The sequence below is a fragment of the Glycine max genome, chromosome 4 (genome assembly GCF_000004515.6).
Source record: "Glycine max cultivar Williams 82 chromosome 4, Glycine_max_v4.0, whole genome shotgun sequence".
Classification (NCBI taxonomy): Eukaryota; Viridiplantae; Streptophyta; class Magnoliopsida; order Fabales; family Fabaceae; genus Glycine; species Glycine max.
The window spans coordinates 11,295,102-11,316,796 of record NC_016091.4 but is presented as its reverse complement, the minus strand read 5'-3'; the positions used below and the strand labels follow the sequence as shown (position 1 = coordinate 11,316,796).

Sequence of the window (21,695 nt, the reverse complement as noted above, 5' to 3'; positions counted from 1 at the left end):
AAGTCATCCTGTCATGCACAGGCAACCCCTCCCCCCCATGGTGATTAGCTTGAGTCTCAAGGGAGTTCCAAACTGAGTGACATGCCCTTAAGTACAATTATTTTCCCTCGTGAGAAAATACAAGTACTTACTGATAAAGTTTATACTATTTTCATGCAATATGAAGTATGAAGCATGGGCACCATCAACGCTCTCATTGTGGATAATTAAAGATTCTAGTCATCCCTCTCCAGAGATGCTTAAAACTCTTTAACCACTCTATTTCTCCCACCAAGAATATCCATCATTGTCACGGAGCCCCCCATGTACATACACAACATACATCATCACAATGACATTTTCAACATCAACAACATCCTATCTTAATGTCATTATCAACATCAACATTATTTCATCTCAATGTCATTTTCAATATCATCCTCATCTCATCTCATTTCAATGACATTATTATCATCTCATCTCAATGTCATTTTCAACATCAACTTCATCTTATCTCAATGACATTATCATCAACAACACCATCTCATCTCAATGACATTACCAACATCAACATCATCTCATTTCAATATTATCATCAATAACAACATCACTTCATGTCACATTATCATCAATAACATCATCATTCTCATATCAATATTATCACCAATAACAACATCATTTTTATCAATATTATCATCTATAACAACATCATTCTTTATCAATATTATCATCTATAACAACATCACCTCATATCAACATTATCATCGATAACAACTTCATCAGTAATCACATCCCACAGATACATATATATAAATTTCATGCATGAGATTCACATTCTCAGGTCTTCAAAAAACATAAGTATAATAAAACGATACTATCATTTATCAATAGTTGATGTATTGCATGCCATTAGTCGAAAACATTATTTTTCTTGAAAACCAGCATGCATAGGGACAAACATACATTCCCATAATTGGGTTCCCTGACCCCAAATATGGTATGAAAGTCATAAATTATAATAAATTCCCTTCACCTATCGTGAGCTCTTTGTCAGCTTTTCTCTGCATCACTGAGAGTCCTCTCTCGTTCCTATTCGTTAGTCCAAACACAGAGTTCTATATACCAAATTGAAGAGAATTTAGTATAGATTTCAAAAACAAGGTTAATAATAACATTTGGGGTCAATTATCCCTATCAAAAAAAAAAGAAAAAAGATAAGGGGTATTTCGGGTTCTACTACAAAGAGACTTCATTTTAAAATTCTGACCACACCAATGTGATCGGGGTTCAACGAAGGTCACAAAAATAACATCAATTTTATAAAAAGGTAACTTCAACAATGTTTCATTTTTTAAGGGTTTTTCAAAGGAAGTGTAAACACATCCTATTATCGTACCCAAAACACAATGGACACTAAGGAAAGCTTAAACTAACTAAGAGAAAGACATAAAAGTCAAGATTACTTTAGAGAAACTATAAAAGAAAGAATTAGGAACTTGTTCCCAACTAAATCCTTGAGGTGCATTCTGAGGATTTCGCTCTAATTAATGTGTTTCTCTTCATGTAGGGGTCTGACTGCAAGCAACGGTGGCTCGTGGTGGCCACCGATGGTCGTGGGTGGTGGAGGAGGAGTTTCTAGGGTTGTTTGGGCGGAGTTTTGAGAGAGAGGGACATGAAAATGCATTTGTCACGTTGAAGAACATATTTATAATCTGCATATCTCACTTAGCGAGCTCATCTGGCTGAAGGGAAATCCACTTTCGGTATTGAGCGCGACATTTCGTGCTAAGCGTAATTCCTCTTGGGTTGGAGTTTCACTTAGTGAGCTTTTCTCGCTAAGCGAGATGTCCAAAAGTGTTATTTTGAAAGGTAAAACTTGAAATCTCATCATTTCAACCTAAGTCAATAAAACTCTACATAACTCAACACCAACATCAAGCAAATCACACATGGCTAATTCACACAATACCTCAACTCATACAAATCAATCACATAATCAAATAACACGAGAAATACATTAAACATCGATTTTAAGTTAGTACAATTTTCTAGACGTTACAATTATTCCCTAAAGATACCATTTACCTTTGTAAGTTATTATGTCAAAAGACATTTGTGTATTACGATGAATGAATATTCCTAATTATTTTGATTAGATGAACATAAATAAAAATGATAAAAGTTACATCTTATGCGTTGTAAAATTATGCTTCATGAGTCTGCGTCTCAAGGATTAGACGATAACTAGCATAAGTCATGATCTGATACAACATTTAAGAGTTTGTATTTAAGTATTCATTAAATACTCTATGTCTGAGATTCATTTTGCAAAGACATTCTCCTAGGATTTGTCAAAATCCTATGAAGAATAAATGAAGCCCAAGATATGAAAGTGCCAAACTCCATCAAAAGGCACACTCTACTATGCAGGCCTACTCTAATCGATAGGAAGTGACTTTCTGATGAAGTACTCAACACAAAAGCCAACTAGAGTGGACTATCTGCATGAAGAAAGGATATGCATTTAATGCTAACATTAAATGGTCCAACAACCACATCCATGAAATGAAGAACAAGTGAAGAAATCTACTTGTTGTGAGACAACGAATACTTGAAGATGAATGATATAAATACCAAAAGCTTTGAAGAACAAGGTTACGAACCTTGCACGCAAACATTGATTATTCTTTTTGTAGAAAATATTTTTGCATATTCATGTAAAATCTTTCTTTAAGATTGATCATAGATTTAGTCATTGTGCAAACACAAACAAAAAATCTCTTCCAATTTGTTTAGAGCCAACAATGGCTTGATAGGACAAAGAATATTGATTATTCGTCAAGCTTGGGGTAGAACTTGATTTGTAAAGCCAGAAGTGATCATGCTATAATATTTGTAACTCATTAGAAGTTAGTAGAACTTGGTAGTTTGTTAAGAACTGAACATAGTCTCAATGGTAAAGACGAACAAATAAATTCTTTGCATCTAATCTTTACTTGCTTTCTTTCTGCTTTAACTGACCTAGGGTTTGAATTTTCTTTTAGACATTTGAAAGTCTCTTGTACTTTGTGAAATCGTTCTTCTATCGTCTGACTATATTTTCAAAAATCTGTTATATTTTTTACAAAGTTTTTCTTTCAAACAAAAAATTTGTTTGATTGCGAAAAGACTTCAAAAATTTCTAAAATCACAATTCAACCCCCCTGTTTGTGATATTTGTCTTTACATAAGCTAATGTTGATTTATTCACTAACTTCATCTTTTGTATAATAATGTAGCTTTTTTAAAGGTTAATTGTCCCTTGTCTTTGTTGTACTACAATGAAGAAGATACTGCATACTCAAAGCTCGTTCATGGCAAAGATCTTTTAGTCAACACATGAAGGCTTTCAACTCAATACAATTTCATTCACTTAGAGGATCTCAATATGTAGTGGATCTTTCTAAGGATTGAAATATGTAGTATACATTTTGTTCAGGGCAAACATTGAATGTGTATCCCATTAATTTTATGAATGTGTACCTCAATATGTAGTAGACATTTCTATGAAATTTGATTTAATACATGAGTCATTTTTGTCTGTGAAAGCTATCTATCAAACAATTAAAAGTACAAAAAAATGTATAACGAAAATATGATTCCGTTATACATTATGTATAACTGAATCTAACTATGTACAATAAAAGTTTAATTTCATTGCATAGTGTACACCGAAATCATAGTTCTATTGTACATTTTTTAAGGAAAAAAAAATCACAACAGAAGTGTGATTCCGTTGTATACTGTGCAACATAATTATACTTTTGTTGTACATGTTGTATTTACCCCCACACCTCCCCCCTCCACTTTTTCCACAAACCCGAATGCATAACAAAATCGCGATTCTACTACACTAGCAAGGGTGTGAAAAAAAAATACAACAAAATTACGATTCTGTTGTACAACGGTTTTTGCACCCCCTAATGTAGTGGAATCATAATTCCGTTGTACATTTTGGGAAAGGATAATTTTAAAAAATTTAAATAGTGGTAGGGACCAATAGCAACTCCCCCCTAACATTATGTCATTATGATCACAGGAAATATGGCAGCCTACACATATATATTTGTCCGTGTATATAAATAGTGGCAAAATAGAACTAGAAAATTCATAAAATCGCATACTGTAACACAACCCGCTACTAAAGAACAATTGGTTCACCACAACCATAGAATAACAAATGGGCAACACATAAGCATTGCCTCATCTAAATTTTCTTTACAAAATATTAAGTGTTTTTGCACCTCAGAAAATTCATCTTGAATTATAAAAGTCATTTAGTTGAAGATACTGGAATGAATTGTTGGCACTAATTCAGTTAACTAACTCTATCCCTGTCAAAGGAAGCCCGGCATGAAGTTGAAGAACGACATCACCAACAGCCTGCAGTAGAACAACAGGCAAGAAAAATATCAGATTTCACGAGTTTCTTTGCCCTCTCTTTTCTTTTAATCTAGAATTCAATAAACTTAACAGTAGCAAATGATTAGGAAAAATAAAGTACAAAAGCAAATTAAGCATAGGGAAAATGACTTTTTATGGATCCAGATAGTTCCAGAGGAAGGGCAAATGTGAAATAGCCACACGCACCTTAGCCATGGATCTATAAGAATGCTCTGTAACGCCTGCAACATGAGGAGTCATGATAACATTCTTAAATTTAAATATCTGATCATCAGGGTTAAATGGCTCAGTCCAAGCAACATCAGTGCCTAACCCTCCTAAATGACCTGATTCAAGGTGGTTGATCACAGCCTCATAGTCTACAAGACCACCTCTAGCAACATTCACCAGAAGGCCACCCTGAAATATACAATTGTATAATCACAGAAATTCATCAAAAGTTAAAACTAACAAGCAAATTAAGCCAAAAGATATTTACATTAATGTTATATGTGTTGTTTTTCTGTTTTTACTACAAATGATGTGGCGTTAGCAGGAAAACTCAATAATAGAATTGCAATGACTTCACATCTGTGTCAGACAAAAAGAAAATGGTAAGAACAGCCAGCAAAAAGCACTCGTATAAGTGATAAGTCCCTTCCCAAAACTGATCAGGATCTGCAATAATCTCTTCCATTATTTAAGCCTATATGAAATAATTATTCACTTTTTCAACCATATCTTCCAATTGTGCATCCTCTCAAGATAGCATTCATTGCCCTTCTCTCAGTCAAAAGATTCTTCTGTTACAATCCACATCAAACAATCCCCGACAAGAACAATTGATTGTTATGTGCTTCTTGTTGGATTAACATGTAGATTCTGTGCTGACTAGTCTCAAAATTTTGATAGGTTTTGATAAATTGACACTGAAGAAGTCTGTTCTCATCTCCTTTGTGTTTCGTACGAGCTTTCTAAATCCAACCCTAATGGCTTCAACTAGAACATCCACTTTGGTGAGTTCCATTTTCAGGGGAGATAGTTCTCAAAGTACTAACGCATGAATCATTAAACAATCAACACAATCAAAACAGGTACTCGCCATAATCTTATATTGTTCTTACGTGTGCAAATATGTCAGGATCCATTGCCATTTGCGTAAGACCTACTATTATATTGCATACTATTGTTATGGAATTCAAAAAAAGTATAAAACCATTTATAATTTACCAAAATTTTTATGAGCAAGTTAGCAACTCAGATAAAGAGAATAATAATTTCCACAAAAATGATAAGTAAACTCTCATTTTAGTCTTTGAAATTGTAAGTATTGGTCACTTTAGTTCTTGACTTTACAAAATCCTCACTTCAGTGCCTAACTATGCAAAGAGACATTCATTAAAGTTCTTTACTTTAGTTTCCATCAAGTGTCAGGGATTCGAATGGGGGTTTACTCAAAAGATCATTAAAGAGAGAAATAGACAATGAAGGAACAAAGGATTATTGCAGAATTCAGATAACAAGGAAAGGTATCTCCTTCCATGGGTCACCTCTTCCAACTGAGCAATAGCTAAGTTACAATCTCAACTCTTGGTACAGTTTCCCTCTTATCTATCTACCTAACAAAGGATTAACCGGACTCCTAGATAACTCAGGATTGGGCCACCACTAACCACCCGTCTCTCCTTGGAATCTTTGTGCCTACAAGAATATACGTTCCACGATTTGTGTGCATTCTGCTGGGACCTAACAGAGCATGATTTCCATGATAAGCACTTTTAATCCAACAGTGGCTTACGTGAAAAGTTCATTCTATCATAATCCATAAATTATTCTGATAGATGGGGAAAGGTGTATGTTAGGAGATATCCTTGGAAGAGCTAAGAGCCTTAGTAGCTGTCTGTTAGTTAGGACAGCTAGGATAACTAATTGTTAGTTACTTATAACTAACTATTAGTTAGCTAAGAAACTATAAATAGTCAATTGAGGAAAATTAGTTGGAGGTTAGAGAGAATTAGGAAGTGGAGGGAGGTGAGACCTCGAAACTCATTTGTATTCTGTCTAGGGTGTTGGAGGCACCATAATAATAATACACACATTCTTTTTCTCTGTTTCTGGTTCAGTTCTATCAACTGGTATCAGAGTGTCGATCTAGGAGCTTTGGAACAGTTAATGGTGACGAAGGCGAATGCGAAAATGGAGACACACATGGAAGCCATGGAGAAGGCGATAGAGGAGAATCGCAAAGCGGTGGAGTCGCGACTGAGTTCAATAGAAGAGATGATACAACGATTAGCAGCGGCATGGGAGAAAAAATCTCCAAAATCGAACGTTCACGCGGACGATTCGATAGGAGGGAATAAGGGGAACACTGCGCATGGCGGCAATCGGTGGAGAACTCTTGAAATACCAATATTCGAGGGAGAAGATCCGATGGGCTGGTTAACAAAGATAGAAAGGTATTTTGGATTGCAAGCCATAAGTGAAGAGGATAAGCTTGAAGCAGTAATGGTTGCCATGGACGGAGAAGCTCTAGGGTGGTTCCAATGATGGGAATCTTGAAACCCAAACCATTCTTGGGAAGGGTTCAAGATTGCAATCTCCCAAAGGTTTCAAGTGTCTAACCTAGGGAATCCTTTTCAGGCATTGCAGCCGCTGAAACAGGAAGAAACAATGCAAGAATTCACAGGCCAATTCGAGAAGTACGTCGGAAAGGTGAAGGGGTAGGAGGAATCGTTTCTGGTGGAGGTGTTTCTCAAGGGGCTAAAAGAAGAAATCGGCACTGAGGTAAGGCTTCATGAACCAAAAAATTTGATGGAATCTATGGTCAAGGCTCGTAGGGTGGAAGATAAGAATCGAGTCTTAGGGAAGTTACCCATGAGTAATAGTAAGGGGTATAATTTTCAGAAACCCAGTTATTCGGATCAAAGATTTGTAAGGGATTGGCAACCAGCAAATAGTAAGGTAGTTGATCCTACTAATGCTGCTAAAACAAGATCCAATGGATGGCAAGGTAGAAGAACCTTCTGTAATTTGTCACCGCAGAAGTAAATGAAAAGATGAGAGGAAAGGAGAATGTTTCACTTGTGAAGAGAAGTATTATCCTACTCGTGTGTAAGAATAAACAATTCAGATTGATGATTGTCAAAATCATGTTACTTAGTGTATATTTTAGGAAAGTTTATATTTTATCCCTGATTGTATTTTTATTTTTTATCACAACTGTATATTGCTATTAATACTAGGATTATGTATTTAGAATAAATCCCATAATTATAGGGATTTGTCTTCGTAGAATTAGTTGTCCATATTTCCTAAAATAGCCACCAGACTCATGTACATATAGGTCCAATGACCTCATAATTTTATATGAGAAAATAAAATATTATTCCTTCTAAATTTGAGATGGTATCAGAGCTCCTGATCCTTAGGAGCCTCTGACCGTGCCTGAAATCCTAAGTCACAGCCCTCATTGCTGCGCAACCTTGAAACCTATCGCAGCCTTCATTGCTGCCTTCATTACTCATCGCAGCCTTGATCTCACCCATGGCTGAAATTGCGGATCCTATTCCTGAAATAAGGGACAAATTCCAGATTGCTAGAGAATGGCAGAATATTCATTCTGCTTATCGGTTAACTGGAAAAAATTATCTTAAATGGTCTCAACTCATTAGGACCATATTGAAGGGAAAACAAAAGGACAGTCACCTGACTGATAATGCCCCTGATGAAAAGGATGCCAATTTCAAATCATGGGATGAAGAAGACTCCATGATCATGGAATGGCTGTGGAATTTAATGGTCCCAGAAATCAGTGATACCTGTATGTTCCTTAAATCAGCAAAGGAAATTTGGGAGGCAGTAGAACAAGCCTATTCTAAGGCCAAGGATGCTGCACAAATATATGATGTAAAGGTGAAAACCTTGGGAGCCAAATAGGTAAACAAATCAGTCATAGAATATGCCAATCAACTCATATCCCTATGGATGGAATTGGATCACTATCGAGTCATAAAAGCAAGGTGTTTAGAAGACTCAGCAATCCTTAAGGAGTACATTGAACAATATAGAGTTTATGACTTTTTGGTAGGCCTGAATTCTGAATATGTCCAGGTCCAAATTCAAATTCTGGGAAAAGAGAAAGTCCCAGGACTTAATGAAGTGATAGTCATCATCCGGAGTGAAGAAAGCAGGTGAGAATTGATGCTGGAAACCCCAACTGTTGAAAGCTCAACAATGATAGCTGAAGGAGGAACAACCATGGTTGTTAACCAGAAGAAAAACGGATTTTCCAATATGGAGAAAAAACATGAGGAAGTTTGGTTTACCTACTACAACAAGCCACACCACACAAGGGAGAAGTGCTGGAAATTACATGAAAAACCCCCAAGTCGAGAATGGGGACAGAAAGGAGATCCTAAAAAAGGGGGAGGACAAAGGCAAGCACACACTGCTAATGTTGGACATAGCGAAGAGGTTGTTCAGCTAAATCATGAAGAGATAGAAAGGGTAAGATCCTTCCTTAGTAAACTGGAAAAGCCCACAGGTACGTGCTCCTTAACATATTCTGGTAAGTTTCCATTTTCTTTTGGACTTAATGTTTCAGATACACCATTTACCCACTACTGGATATTAGATTTTGGAGCCACAGACCACATGACCCCTCTACCCAAATACTTCTCCACATATTCTCCATGTCCTAGCAACAAGAAAATTTCCACGGCAGATGGAACCCTTATAACTGCAGCAGGACAAGGAGAGGTCCAAATAAGCCCATCCATAACATTGAAAAATGTCCTTCATGTTCCTAAGCTGTCCACCAATCTGATTTCTATACAAAAACTCACAAAAGATCTTTCATGTAATGTTGTTTTTTATATCAATTCTTGTATATTACAGGACAAGAACTTGGGGAGGATGATTGGACATGCTAGAGAATGGAATGGCCGGTACTACATAAAGGATCCTAATATGCCTACCAAGAGTCACTCTCTCATCTCTGAATCCACCATGACTAACAAAGAGAAAATTCAACCATACCATTGCCAGATGGGACATCCTTCATTTCAAGTTGTAAAAGCGATATTTCCTTCCTTGTTTAAGAATTTAAATGGGGGAGTCTGCATTGTGAAGTGTGTGAGCTTGCTAAACACAAGTGTGTATCTTTTTCCATTAGTAATAAGATGAGTTCTTTCCCTTTTTCTCTTGTTTATACTGATGTATGGGGTCCTGCTAACGTCCCTAATATCTCGGGTGCTAAATGGTTTTTAACCTTCATAGATGATTGTACTCGGGTGACTTGGGTTTTCTTATTAAAACTGAAATCTGAAGTTAGCTCTGTTTTTATTCAGTTTGTCTCAATGATTAAAAACCAATTTGGAGTCAACATTAAGAGAATTAGGTCTGACAATGTCAGGGACTACTTTAATCTTGTGCTCAACTCTTTTTGTCAAAAGAAAGGGATAATCCATGAGTCTTCATGTGTTAACACACCCCAACAGAATGGGATTGCAAAAAGGAAAAATGGGTACTTACTAAACCAAACCAGAGCCTTGTTTTTTCAAAATCATGTCCCTAAAAAATTTTGGGGGGAATCCCTCCTTACTTCCACCTACTTAGTCAATAGGTTACCCTCAAAAATCTTAGAATCAAAAATTCCCATGCAAGTTCTATCCTCATTCTACCCACACTTGGACCCTACAAATAAAGTCCAACCTAGAATATTTGGGTGTGTATCCTTTGTACATGTTCATAGTAATGAAAGGGAAAAATTGGATCCTAGGACTGTCAAGTGTGTATTCTTGGGGTACTCAACCACACAAAAGGGATACAAATGCTTTCACCCTCCATCAAGAAGATTCTATGTGTCAAGGGATGTCACCTTCAACAAACAAGAAAGCTACTTCAAGCAACCTCATCTTCAGGGGGACAATGTAATAGAGGAAGATGAGCCTCTAATGCTTCTGAATATGACATTTGGACCTGAAATTGGGACAACTAGCGTTGCTGTACCTGAAACTGAAAGAAGTCCAGATTCAGCAGAACAATCCCCTGATTCAACAGCAGGACCTGCATCTCAACCTGAGACTAATGGTGGGAAATTTGGGAAAAATCTGGTATATTCAAGGAGAGAAAAGGCCATTCTAGATTCTATCCATGTCCAAGAATCTGATCCACCATCATTACATGAGGTAACATCTTCTAATCCTATAAATAATTCTAATGAGTTTGTTGCTGAAATTTCAGAAGTATAGGTGAACCAAAACCTTGACCTTCCCATTGCCCTTAGAAAAGGAACTAGAACATGCACCCAACAACCACTTTATTCTCTATCAAGTTTCCTATCCTTTAAAAAATTCTCTCCTACTCATAAAACCTTTCTCACAAACCTAAACACTACACCCACACCTTCCTCTGTATCTGAAGCATTATCTGACAGGAAATGGAAACAAGCCATGGATGTGGAAATGGAGGCGTTAAACAAGAACAAGACCTGGGAACTTGCCACTTTGCCAACTGAAAAAAAAAACCAGTTGGGTGCAAATGGGTATACACCATAAAGTATCGAGCTGATGGGACCATTGAACGTTACAAGGCAAGGTTATTGGCCAAAGGATTCACTCAGACATATGGAGTGGATTACTTGGAAACATTTGCCCTAGTTGCTAAGATGAACACGATCAGAGTAATATTGTCATTAGCAGCAAACCATGATTGGGACCTGCAGCAGTTTGACGTGAAGAATGCATTCCTACATGGAGATCTTGAAGAAGAAATATACATGGAGTTACCCCCTGGTTATGATAGACAGGTTGCTACTGGAATTGTTTGCAAGCTAAAAAAGGCTTTATATGGACTGAAACAATCCCCGAGAGCATGGTTTGGAAGATTCACCAAAGTTATGACAAGTTTGGGCTACAAACAGAGCCAAGGTGATCACACTTTATTTATCAAACATTCAGTTTCAGGGAAAGTAACAGTATTACTGGTGTATGTAGATGATATTATAGTAAGTGGGGATGACAAAAGGGAGCAGCAAGAGTTAAGTCAATGCCTTGTCACAGAATTTGAGATTAAGACATTAGGGAGACTTAAATATTTTTTGGGAATTGAAGTGGTACATTCTAAGAAAGGAATCTTCATATGTAAACAAAAATACATCACTGACTTGCTTAAAGAAACAGGTAAAAAAGCTTACAGACCTGCAAGTACTCCAGTTGATCCAAACATAAAGTTAGGAAGTGCAGAGGAGGATATTTCCGTGGACAAGGAAATGTATCAGAGACTTGTACACAGACCTATTTACTTATCCCATACTAGGTCAGACATTGCTTTTGTTGTAAGCTTAGTCAGCCAATTTATGCACCAACCAAAGGAAGCACATTTACAAGCTACCCTTAGAATTGTTCAATATTTAAAAGGGACTCCAGGAAAAGGGATTTTGTTCAAATGAAACAAGAGTGTAAGTCTTGAAGCATATACAGATGCAGATTATGCTAGGTCAGTTGTGGATCAACTACTGGATACTGCACTTTCCTTGGTGGAAACTTGGTGACTTGGAAGAGCAAAAAACAAAGTGTAGTAGCTAGATCAAGTGCTGAAGCAGAATTTCGAGCAATGGCCCAAGGGATATGTGAACTTCTATGGCTGAAGATTATATTGGAAGACTTAAAGATAAGGTGGGATGAACCTATGAGGTTATATTGTGACAATAAATCTGCAATTAGTATAGCCCACAATCTAGTGCAACATGATAAAACCAAACATATTGAGGTGGATAGACATTTTATCAAAGAAAAACTAGACAATGGCTTGATTTGCACTCCATATGTGTCCACTCAAAATCAACTTGCAGATATACTCACCAAGGGACTGAATTGTATCAACTTTGAAAGAATTATATCCAAGCTGGGAATGGAGAACATTTATTCACCAGCTTGAGGGGGAGTGTCAAAATTGTGTTAGTTAGTCTATATTTTAGGAAAGTTTATATTTTATCCCTAATTGTATTTTTATTCTTTATCACAGCTGTATATTGCTATTAATACTAGGATTATGTATTTAGAATAAATCCCATAATTATAGGGATTTGTCTCCCTAGAATTAGCTGTCCATATTTCCTAAAATAGCCAGCAGACTCATGTACATATAGGTCCAATGACCTCATAATTCTATATGAGAAAATAAAATATTATTCCTTCTAAATTTGAGAATGATTATGAAAGAAGAAGAGGAAGGAGACCCTAAGAAAAATCAATGGGAGGATAGGGAAGAAGAGGTAGAGGGATTTCACCAATTGTCTCTGCATAGTATTGAAGGGTTTACCACCAAGAAATCTCATAAATTGTGGGGAAAAATTAGAAACATAAGGGTGATTGTGCTGATTGACTGTGGAGCCACTCATAACTTCATATTGGTGAAGTTAAGAAAGGAGCTAGAGTTAGAGGTAACCTCTACAAACCCTTATTTTGTAGAAGTAGGAGATGGACACAAGATTAGATGTGAAGAAATGTGTAAATCTTTACCTATTGAGTTGCAAGATTTACAGTTCACACAAAATTGTTATTTGTTTGAGTTGGGGGGTGCTGACTTGGTGTTAGGAGTGGAATGGTTGGCTGGTTTGGGTGAGGTTGAGGCAAACTTTGAGAAATTAACATTAGCTGTTAAGGTGCAGAATAGAAAGATCATATTGAAGGCTGAAGCAGAATTGATAAAGGCTTCCATCATCATGAAGATGATCAGGGGTACCATGCTGGAATTTGACCAGGGATTTATGGTGGAATTAAAACTGGTAGAGGGGTCGAAGAGTGAAGAAGCAATTCCTGATCCAGTGGTACAGGTGCTGACACAGTTTGAACAGGTTTTTCAGGAACCTCAGGGGTTACCACCACATAGGGAAAGAGATCGCCATAACTATCCAGCAAGGAACTAAGATACCAAATTTAAGACCCTACAAATATCCGCATTATCAGAAGGATGAGATTGAGAAGCTAATAAGAGATATGTTGACTGCTGGAATTATTAGAACAAGCACTAGCCCTTATGCTAGTCCTATCATTTTAGTCAAGAAAAAAGATGGGAGTTGGAGATTCTGTGTGAACTATAGAGCACTCAACAATATTATTGTGCCTGATAAATTCACTATACCCATTATAGAGGAATTATTAGATGAAATTGGAGGAGCTGAATGGTTTTCACAGCTGGATTTGTGCTCTGGTTATCACCAGATCCGAATGAAAGAGGGTGTCCAGAAAATAGCTTTTAGGACACATGAGGGTCACTATGAATTCTTGGCTATGACATTCGGGTTAACCAATGCACCATCCACCTTCCAGGCACTCATGAATGAGGTGCTTCGACCTTTTCTGTGACAATTTGCATTGGTCTTCTTTGATGATATCCTGGTACAGTCACAGTTTGGAGGATCACAACATGCATTTGAGGGCAATATTACAAGTGTTGCAGCTACATGATTGGAAGGTGAACAGAAAAAAAATGTAACTTAGGCCAGAATTCTCTGGAATATTTGGGGCATATCATCTCAAGAAGAGGGGTAGAAGCTGACCCAAGCAAACTGGTAGCAATGACTAATTGGTGGTGGATAGGCTGACGAAGTATACTAATTTTTTTGCATTAAGTCACACTTATACAGCTAAGGAAGTAGCTGAGTTATTCATAAAAGAAGTGGTGAGACTGCATGGTTTTCATGCCTCAATAGTATCTGACACAGACAGACTCTTCATGAGTCTCTTTTGGAGGGAATTGTTCAAGCGAGCAGCAACCCAATTGAAGATGAGCACTGCCTATCATCCTCAAACAGATGGGCAGACTAAAGTAGCTAATCGATGCTTAGAAGCTTATTTGAGGTGTTTGACTGGAACCAAACCAAAACAGTGGCCTAACCACTTGGCCTGGGCAGAATTCTGGTTTAATACCAACTTCAATATCTCTACCAAAATGTCTCCTTTTAAAGCTTTGTATGGACAGGAACCCCCACTATTAGTTAAAGGAGCTGACATTCCTTCCAGATTGGAAGAGGTAAATCAATTGAGTAAGGACAGAGATGAATTATTGCAGGAACTGAGGAACAACCTGCTCAAGGCTCAAGATCAGATGAAAAGATATGCGAATAATCATAGACGGGAGCTAATTTTTCAGGAAGGAGATTGGGTCTTTTTGAAACTGCAACCTTATAGAATGAAGTCTCTAGCAAGAAAGCCAAATGAGAAGCTGAGTCCACGATTTTATGGACCCTTAACCAATAGGAGAGGTCGCTTATAAACTAGAACTCCCAAAAGGTAGCAAGATACATCCGATGTTTCATATATTTCAGCTCAAGAAAGCGATTAAGCCCACTTGTTCCCCTCAACCATTACCAACAGCCATGAATGAGAATTTGGAACAGGTCCAACCAGAAAAGTAATGCAGAGTAGAATTTCAGAAGATGGCAAAAAGTTCTCATCAAATGGCAAGACTTACCCCACCATGAAGATAGCGGGAAACTTGTTGATGAAATGCAGACTGTTTTTCCTCAACTTGACCTTGAGGACAAGGTCCATCTTGAATGGGGAGGGGGGGTGGGGGTGGGGGTAATTGATAGATGGGGGGAAAGGTGTATGTTATGAGATATCCTTGGACGAGCTAAGATCCTTAGCAGCTGTCAGTTAGTTAGGAAAGCTAGGATAACTAACTGCTAGTTAGTTAGTTAAGAAACTCTAAATAGTCAATTGAGGGAAATTAGTTGGAGGTTAGAGAGAATTGGGAAGTGGAGGATGGCCTCAAAACTCATTTGTATTCTGTCTTGGGTGTTGGAGGCACCATAATAATAATACACACATTCCTTTTCTCTGTTTCTAGTCCAGTTCTATCATATTCAATAGTGTCAATTTGAAAATATTTCATATTGAGGTATCAATGATTCTTGCCCAATATATACCAAAAATATTAAGACATTTACACATGTCATAACTCCTAATATCTTGTACATGCATTATGACTTATGAGCCTATCAGCCATGAAAAGATAAATAAGTAAATCAGAGAAGTTCTTCTGAGAAAGTAAACAAACCTTTTTCATAGAAGATATAAACTTATTGTTTATTATACCAACCTGACAAAAATCATATCAAAGTCAACAATTACATAAAGAAAAAAAGTCCATACATATTATGCTTAGTTTACAGAATGCATTTTAAAAAATAAAATAAAATAAAAAACTACATCTCATTAAAGCTTTTAAGCACAAACAGATTCATCCTATTAATCAACTTAGATTCTGCATCAGTATATTGATTACTGCTAAGGAAAAAGAAATAAGACTTTCTAAAAAAAAAAAAAATATCTAAACCAAAATTGGGAGAATAAAGATAGGACAAAAAATATACAAATAAATGTTTGTTTATTTACCCATTTGTCAACATCTGTATCAGCATCTACGGATCTACCATTATTTTAAACTTACTGTCAAAATCAAATGGGGAACCAAAGTAGCTAAAAGTAACAAAAAGAATGGAAGTTCACCAAAAATAATTAAATGAAGGATTACAAAAGGCCCAACCGTTTCTCTGTTTAATGTTAGGCAGCAAACAACAATGTCAGCCTTCCTTGCAAACTCATATATATCTTCATGACTACCCTTCACATCAACAAGATCTTCAGCATCATCTTCAACCAATAATAAAGAACATGTTAAGAACTCAAAGAACAAATTAGGCTTGTTTACAAGTGATAGTCCACAACAACTGGGGAGGAAAATACTTCTGCTTAATTTGCTAGCATGTTGTGCATATGAAGCCCAGCTCCGCTTTATAGCAATAACTTTTACACCAAAGGGTTGCAATCGCTTTGCTAAATCCATTCCAATGTTCCCAAAGCCCAAAATGAATATCTACATTATTGTTAAAAATTAATTTTCCATAAACAACATATTCAATTATTGCAAACACATCCACGTGCAAAAATTACACTTTGTCACCTCTATTTATGTGTAGTACAAAAACAGATGTAAAGGGAGAAAATATACTCTCTTCATGGGTTTTTTTACCCTTATACTGTTTAACATAACTTTATCACCTCTATTTATGTGTAGTACAAAAGCATTTGGCTATGAAACTGTGTATGACTACGGATAATGAAAAGCTGTCATTCCTTATTGCTTATTACATATCAAATGTAAGCAATGCTCTCGGGGTGGGGGGGGGGGGGGGGGGGGGGAGGTTCTAGGAAGGACTCTGACTAGTTACACCTAAACTGAAGTTTATCAAAATGAAACTTAATTCAATCAATTTATCGACTCCCAGAAAAGAAAAAAGAAGCTATCTAAATACATGTTATCCATAATAGTTTTTTAAGCCTCCAGGCCACATGTCAAATATATTTCACGAATAGGCTAAGATCTATTTATATTGAGGTATACAACAAATCCTTGTGCATCTAACCATTACAAAAACAATGACCCACAACATAGGGAACAAGAATAAAAAGTGGTGAGGAGTGCAGAATTTATTTGTTTCCCGAGAAGAATCAATATACTCACAGTTTTCCCAAGTAAAGTTTCGGTAATTGGCTCTCCAAGCTTCTTTTGTTGTATGGAAACTTGCAGTTCATTCTGCATGAACATTATTTTTTCGTTCAAAAATTGAACAGCACTCAATGTTAATATTTGGATGTAAAATTCACACTGTACATAAACTAAGCAAGTTGAAACAAATGCACAAAAATCCAAAGCACAGTATGTTTTCTGTAACCAAGTGCACAAATGAGTAACAGAAAAGAGAACAGAAATAGGCAGAGTTTGATATCATTCAACCTATTTTAAACTATAGGCCCCACCCATGAATGAAACAAAGAAAATTCACTATGATCAATGAAGATTACAAGAAGCCACCAATTGCTCAACCCTGGCTAATCCAATAAAGTATAGTTTTCCCATACCTAGGCTTGAGGATATGATATATATATGATATAGGGCCTGGTTGTTTTTACGGACTTTCTTTTTAAGGTAAAAAAAATGGTTTTACATATTGCCCAGCATAGTTGGATTAAGTTTCAGTGATGAGCAAAAAAGCTGCATTTAAAACTAAAGATGGTTTGTATGTGGGTTAGTTATGCCCTTTGGTTTGATTAATGCTCCTAGTTTTGTCATGCAGGTCATGACATGTCTCTTGTGCCCCTTTCTAGTAGTTTATTTCGATGATATGATATCTTGACTTATAGTAAGTGTATAGTAGAAAACAGATTGAAATCACATACCCCATTTACTTTGGACAAGTGATTTGAGATCAGAACACTAAAGCATCTCCATCACAAAAGCATAACCAAAGCACATATTCTTAAGCATCATTAACCTAGGTGTTATGACAAGGTTATTTTTCCTTCTTGCCACCTCATTTAGATGTGCCACTTCATTTAGAAATAAGGAACATTTTGTATTTCAAATTGAAGATATCATACTTGCTTACGGAGGAGACCCAGCATTAGATATATGGCCATTTCAGCACATGAAGCTGAATTTCCCGAAACATCACCTGGTATCCTAGCAACTTTGATTCCATGCTTTGTTGCAGCATCAATATCAACACCTTGGAGGAAAATTCATAATTTATCAATTTATAATTGATGAGGAAAGAAAAAATAAAAATGCAAAATTACTTCAATAATAAATATGGAAATAATGAAGCATCCTGAAATTCCACTCTAAAGCTCAGGTGACAGTAATCACAGTACCTTCCAGCCCAACACCATACTGCATTATAAGCTGCATCTGAACTGCACGAGAAATTATTTCTGAATCTAGCCTCATGTTTTTTACTATGCAGACATGATAGTTGGCAATATCCTTTGGCACATCTTCTAAAGGGAGAACATCAACCTACAAATGCAATAGGCAGCTTATTAAGCTAAACTAAAATTAATGGGAACATTTTGCTCACTGTAATACAAAGATTGTATAACAGTGAAGCTAGTACTAGCTAGAAATTGTATTAGCAGCTAACTTAAACCACAAGTAACTTCACAGAGAAGAGTTAGAATTATATAAAACAGATAGTGTAAAAACACAAGCACAAGTTTTTGAGAAAATAGAATGCTAAGGAGACTTGTTTATTCAACAAAGCCAAAGTAAAAGTCAAAGTACAAGGATACTATCACCCCCAAAACACACACCAAGTGATAACTCCAAGTGTTCATTAATCACCACTCAATTCAGGCAACCTAAGTCACCAAAAATTAATCTACTACCCATTGCTCTTAGAAAGGAAATTAAGCAATGTACTCTCCATCCTATCTCAGTTTGTTTTATAATGTCCTGTCTTCAAGATGTCATGCTTTTACCTCTAAAGCTCTAACCTTGATAGTACAAAAACGCCAAGACTATTCCAGAGGTCTTGAATATTCCTAAATGGAGAGAGACAATAACGGAAGAGATGAGAGCCTTGGAAAAGAATGAAACTTGGAGGTGACAGATCTACCAAGATGGAAGAGACCTGTTGGCTGCAAATGGTTTTTCACCTTGAAATACAAAGCTAGTGGGAATTGCATGCCATAGTAGAATTGGCAATTAAATTCTAATGTGACAAAAATAAAAAAGCAATCAATATTTGTCTCAATCCTTGTTTATAAAAAAAAAAAAATGTCTCAATCCAATTCAGCCTGACTTGACCAAGCGCATAGAAAAGGAAGGACATTTCATCAGCAAACTACAGTACATACATGTTCACCAAAGACAAGGAGCTATCTCAAACAAACTTGAGTAATTTAATTTGCAAGTTGGATATGAAGAGCATGTAGTATTGATTCCATTTTACCTTGATATGTGAATGATTTTGCAAATACTCAATTGTATATTCATGAGAAGCAGGGAAACGGGGTCCACAAAACAAAACACGGGTGATTTGTTTCTCAGCATCCTTCACCGAGTTCCCATTACTCTCCATGAGACCTGCCCTACAACATTGAAAAAATAACGAATTTAATTAGAAGCAAGAATGAAACTCAAACACTGCAACAGAGTCATTTCCAATAGAGCATCTATGCTAGTAAATTTGATTCCAAAATCCTTGGATGAATTTCAATTTCAATGATGATTATGTGTGTTGTGTGGGTAAATTGAGATTTCAGTAAGGAAGAAGAAAGAGAAAGAAAAATGACGAGGATGGGTTTGAAGAACGTACGTACCAATGAAGGTTTTTGGAGCGAAGATGATGATGAAGATGATCCCACCACTGTTTCTGTTTCTGCGTGGACTGTCGTGCCAACGTCAATCTCCTGCAGCACGTGCCACCAAACACAAACAGCCCCCTCAACATACTACTACCATCGACGATCAATTAATTATACTATGTTTATTTATTTATATGATTGTGGTTCAAGTCATCGGTGGTGGTATTAACTTCGATTTTTTTTAATAAGTTTTTTATTTTGAGTATTTGGTAAACAAATGGAACTTTCCCAAAAACAAACAAAAAGGAAGAAGGAAATACCTGAAGGTTAGTGTGTTGCAGTGAAGATAGAGAAATGCAAAAAGGAAGAAGGAAATGTGAATCTAAGAGATAAATGTGACAGTGGAGGCTGAGATATATCCTACAGGAACGGCGAGATAGATGAGAAGAGAGTCATATCAAGAACTGAATATGCACAAACGTTTCTAGAACCCTGAAGTTACCTTGTAAGCTTTTTTTTAATTGCAATATAGGCTTAAAATTAAATTCAAAAGTAAATTATGAAGAAAATTAATATTTATAATTAACTAATTGTTCAAAGTACATCATTCAGAAACATTTCTCAAAAATTGTAAACTACAAAAGGTAGACCCAATCCTTTTGTCTTTTAATTACCAATTTATTTTCTGTGAAAAAAAGAGAGGAACACTAACGTCTTCAAATCTCGTGGTTGCCCTGATCTACTCATGATAGAGAGAAGAGATCACAAAAGCGAATAACAAACGAAGAAATATGAGAATAGCATGACTGCAATTTTAAAGAAGAAAATGAAACCCGAATTAATAAGAATGAAAAAAGAAGAGATAAATCTATAGCAGAATAGCATGAAAGTACCTCTCAAATAGCTTGAACTTTCCATCAAAATAATAATAATAATAATAATAATAATAATAATAATAATAATAATAATAATAAACATGCATAAAACAAAGCACAAAGAAAGAAACTTGTCGGCCGGATGTTTTTTCATGGATCACCTTGCAAGCGGGAAAATCAGAAAGGAAAAAAAAAACCGGGAAAAAATCAGTAAGGAAGGAAAAACATGAAACAAATAACTATAACTAAATAATAATAATAATAATAATAATAATAATAATAATAATAATAATAATAATAATATCTTTTGTTGATATTGCGCGTCAAGTTGCACATCCACTCAACAAAGCAACAATTTATTTTCTTCCCTAATCCTTTTTATTTATTCTCTAATTAGAAAATAAATTAAGAAACTATAGAAGAACAGAGCCTACATAATAATAATAATAATAATAATAATAATAATAATAATAATAATAATAATAATAATAATAATAATAATAATGTTTTTATTGGAGTTTGTTATCTTCTTCTCCAATCTCTTTTTCTTGGTTCTTTCTCTCTCTAGGAATTGTCGCTACCTATTTCAAAAACCAAAGAATTGAACAAATAATAAAAATAATTTTAACATTTATAATATAAATGTTTACAACAAACAGAAATCAGACAATTGCAGATCAATACGCAGTGAGTGTAATAGAGCATGAATTTTTTTAAAAAAAAAATTCAAGTTATAAATGAGAGGAACACTAACGTCTTCAAATCTCGTGGTTGTCCTGACCTACTCATGGTGGAGAGAAGAGATCACAAAAGCGAATAACGAATGAAGAAATATGAGAATAGCATGACTGCAATTGTAAAGAAGAAAATGGAACACAAATTAATAAGAATGAAGAAAGAAGAGATAAATCCATAAGGTTGAAACACAAATCAATTAAATATTAAACATTAAATATATTGCAACTTGGGAAATTTGTAGCAAGCAACGACAACACCCTTATTAGAGATGGTATCATATCTCTTGATGAAGGGAAGATCAAACAGGAAATCTCATATAGGCTACAAAATATTGAGAGGGGTGAGTTGGAGGTTGAGCTTGAGTGTGTTCCTCTTACTTAATAGCTAGATAGATGTTAAGGATCAGAACTCAATTGAAACCACATTTTGGAGCACAAATCATAGGAATTTCTATGTGTAGATAGTCCTGTCTCATTCTTTCTTGTACATTATTCCATGACTTTGATGGGATTACTTCACTATC

The 21,695-nt window shown here is 35.8% G+C and overlaps 1 protein-coding gene across 6 annotated transcripts; it reads right to left on the bottom strand.

Moving 5' to 3' along the window:
- Window positions 1-4,157: 4,157 nt before the first annotated feature.
- LOC100785085 (d-3-phosphoglycerate dehydrogenase-like) lies at window positions 4,158-20,010 on the bottom strand. 6 transcript variants are annotated; one of them, XM_041014517.1, is made up of 11 exons: window positions 19,880-20,010; window positions 19,571-19,664; window positions 19,205-19,343; window positions 18,126-18,270; window positions 17,853-17,980; window positions 16,936-17,007; window positions 16,158-16,287; window positions 15,958-16,064; window positions 15,469-15,510; window positions 4,609-4,821; window positions 4,161-4,401 (listed from the first exon to the last, which is right to left on the bottom strand). In XM_041014517.1, exons 3-11 carry the CDS (start codon window positions 19,331-19,333, stop codon window positions 4,333-4,335), a joined length of 1,035 nt encoding a protein of 344 aa, XP_040870451.1. In that variant the 5' UTR covers window positions 19,334-19,343; window positions 19,571-19,664; window positions 19,880-20,010; the 3' UTR covers window positions 4,161-4,332.
- Between the last annotated feature and the right edge of the window lie 1,685 nt (window positions 20,011-21,695).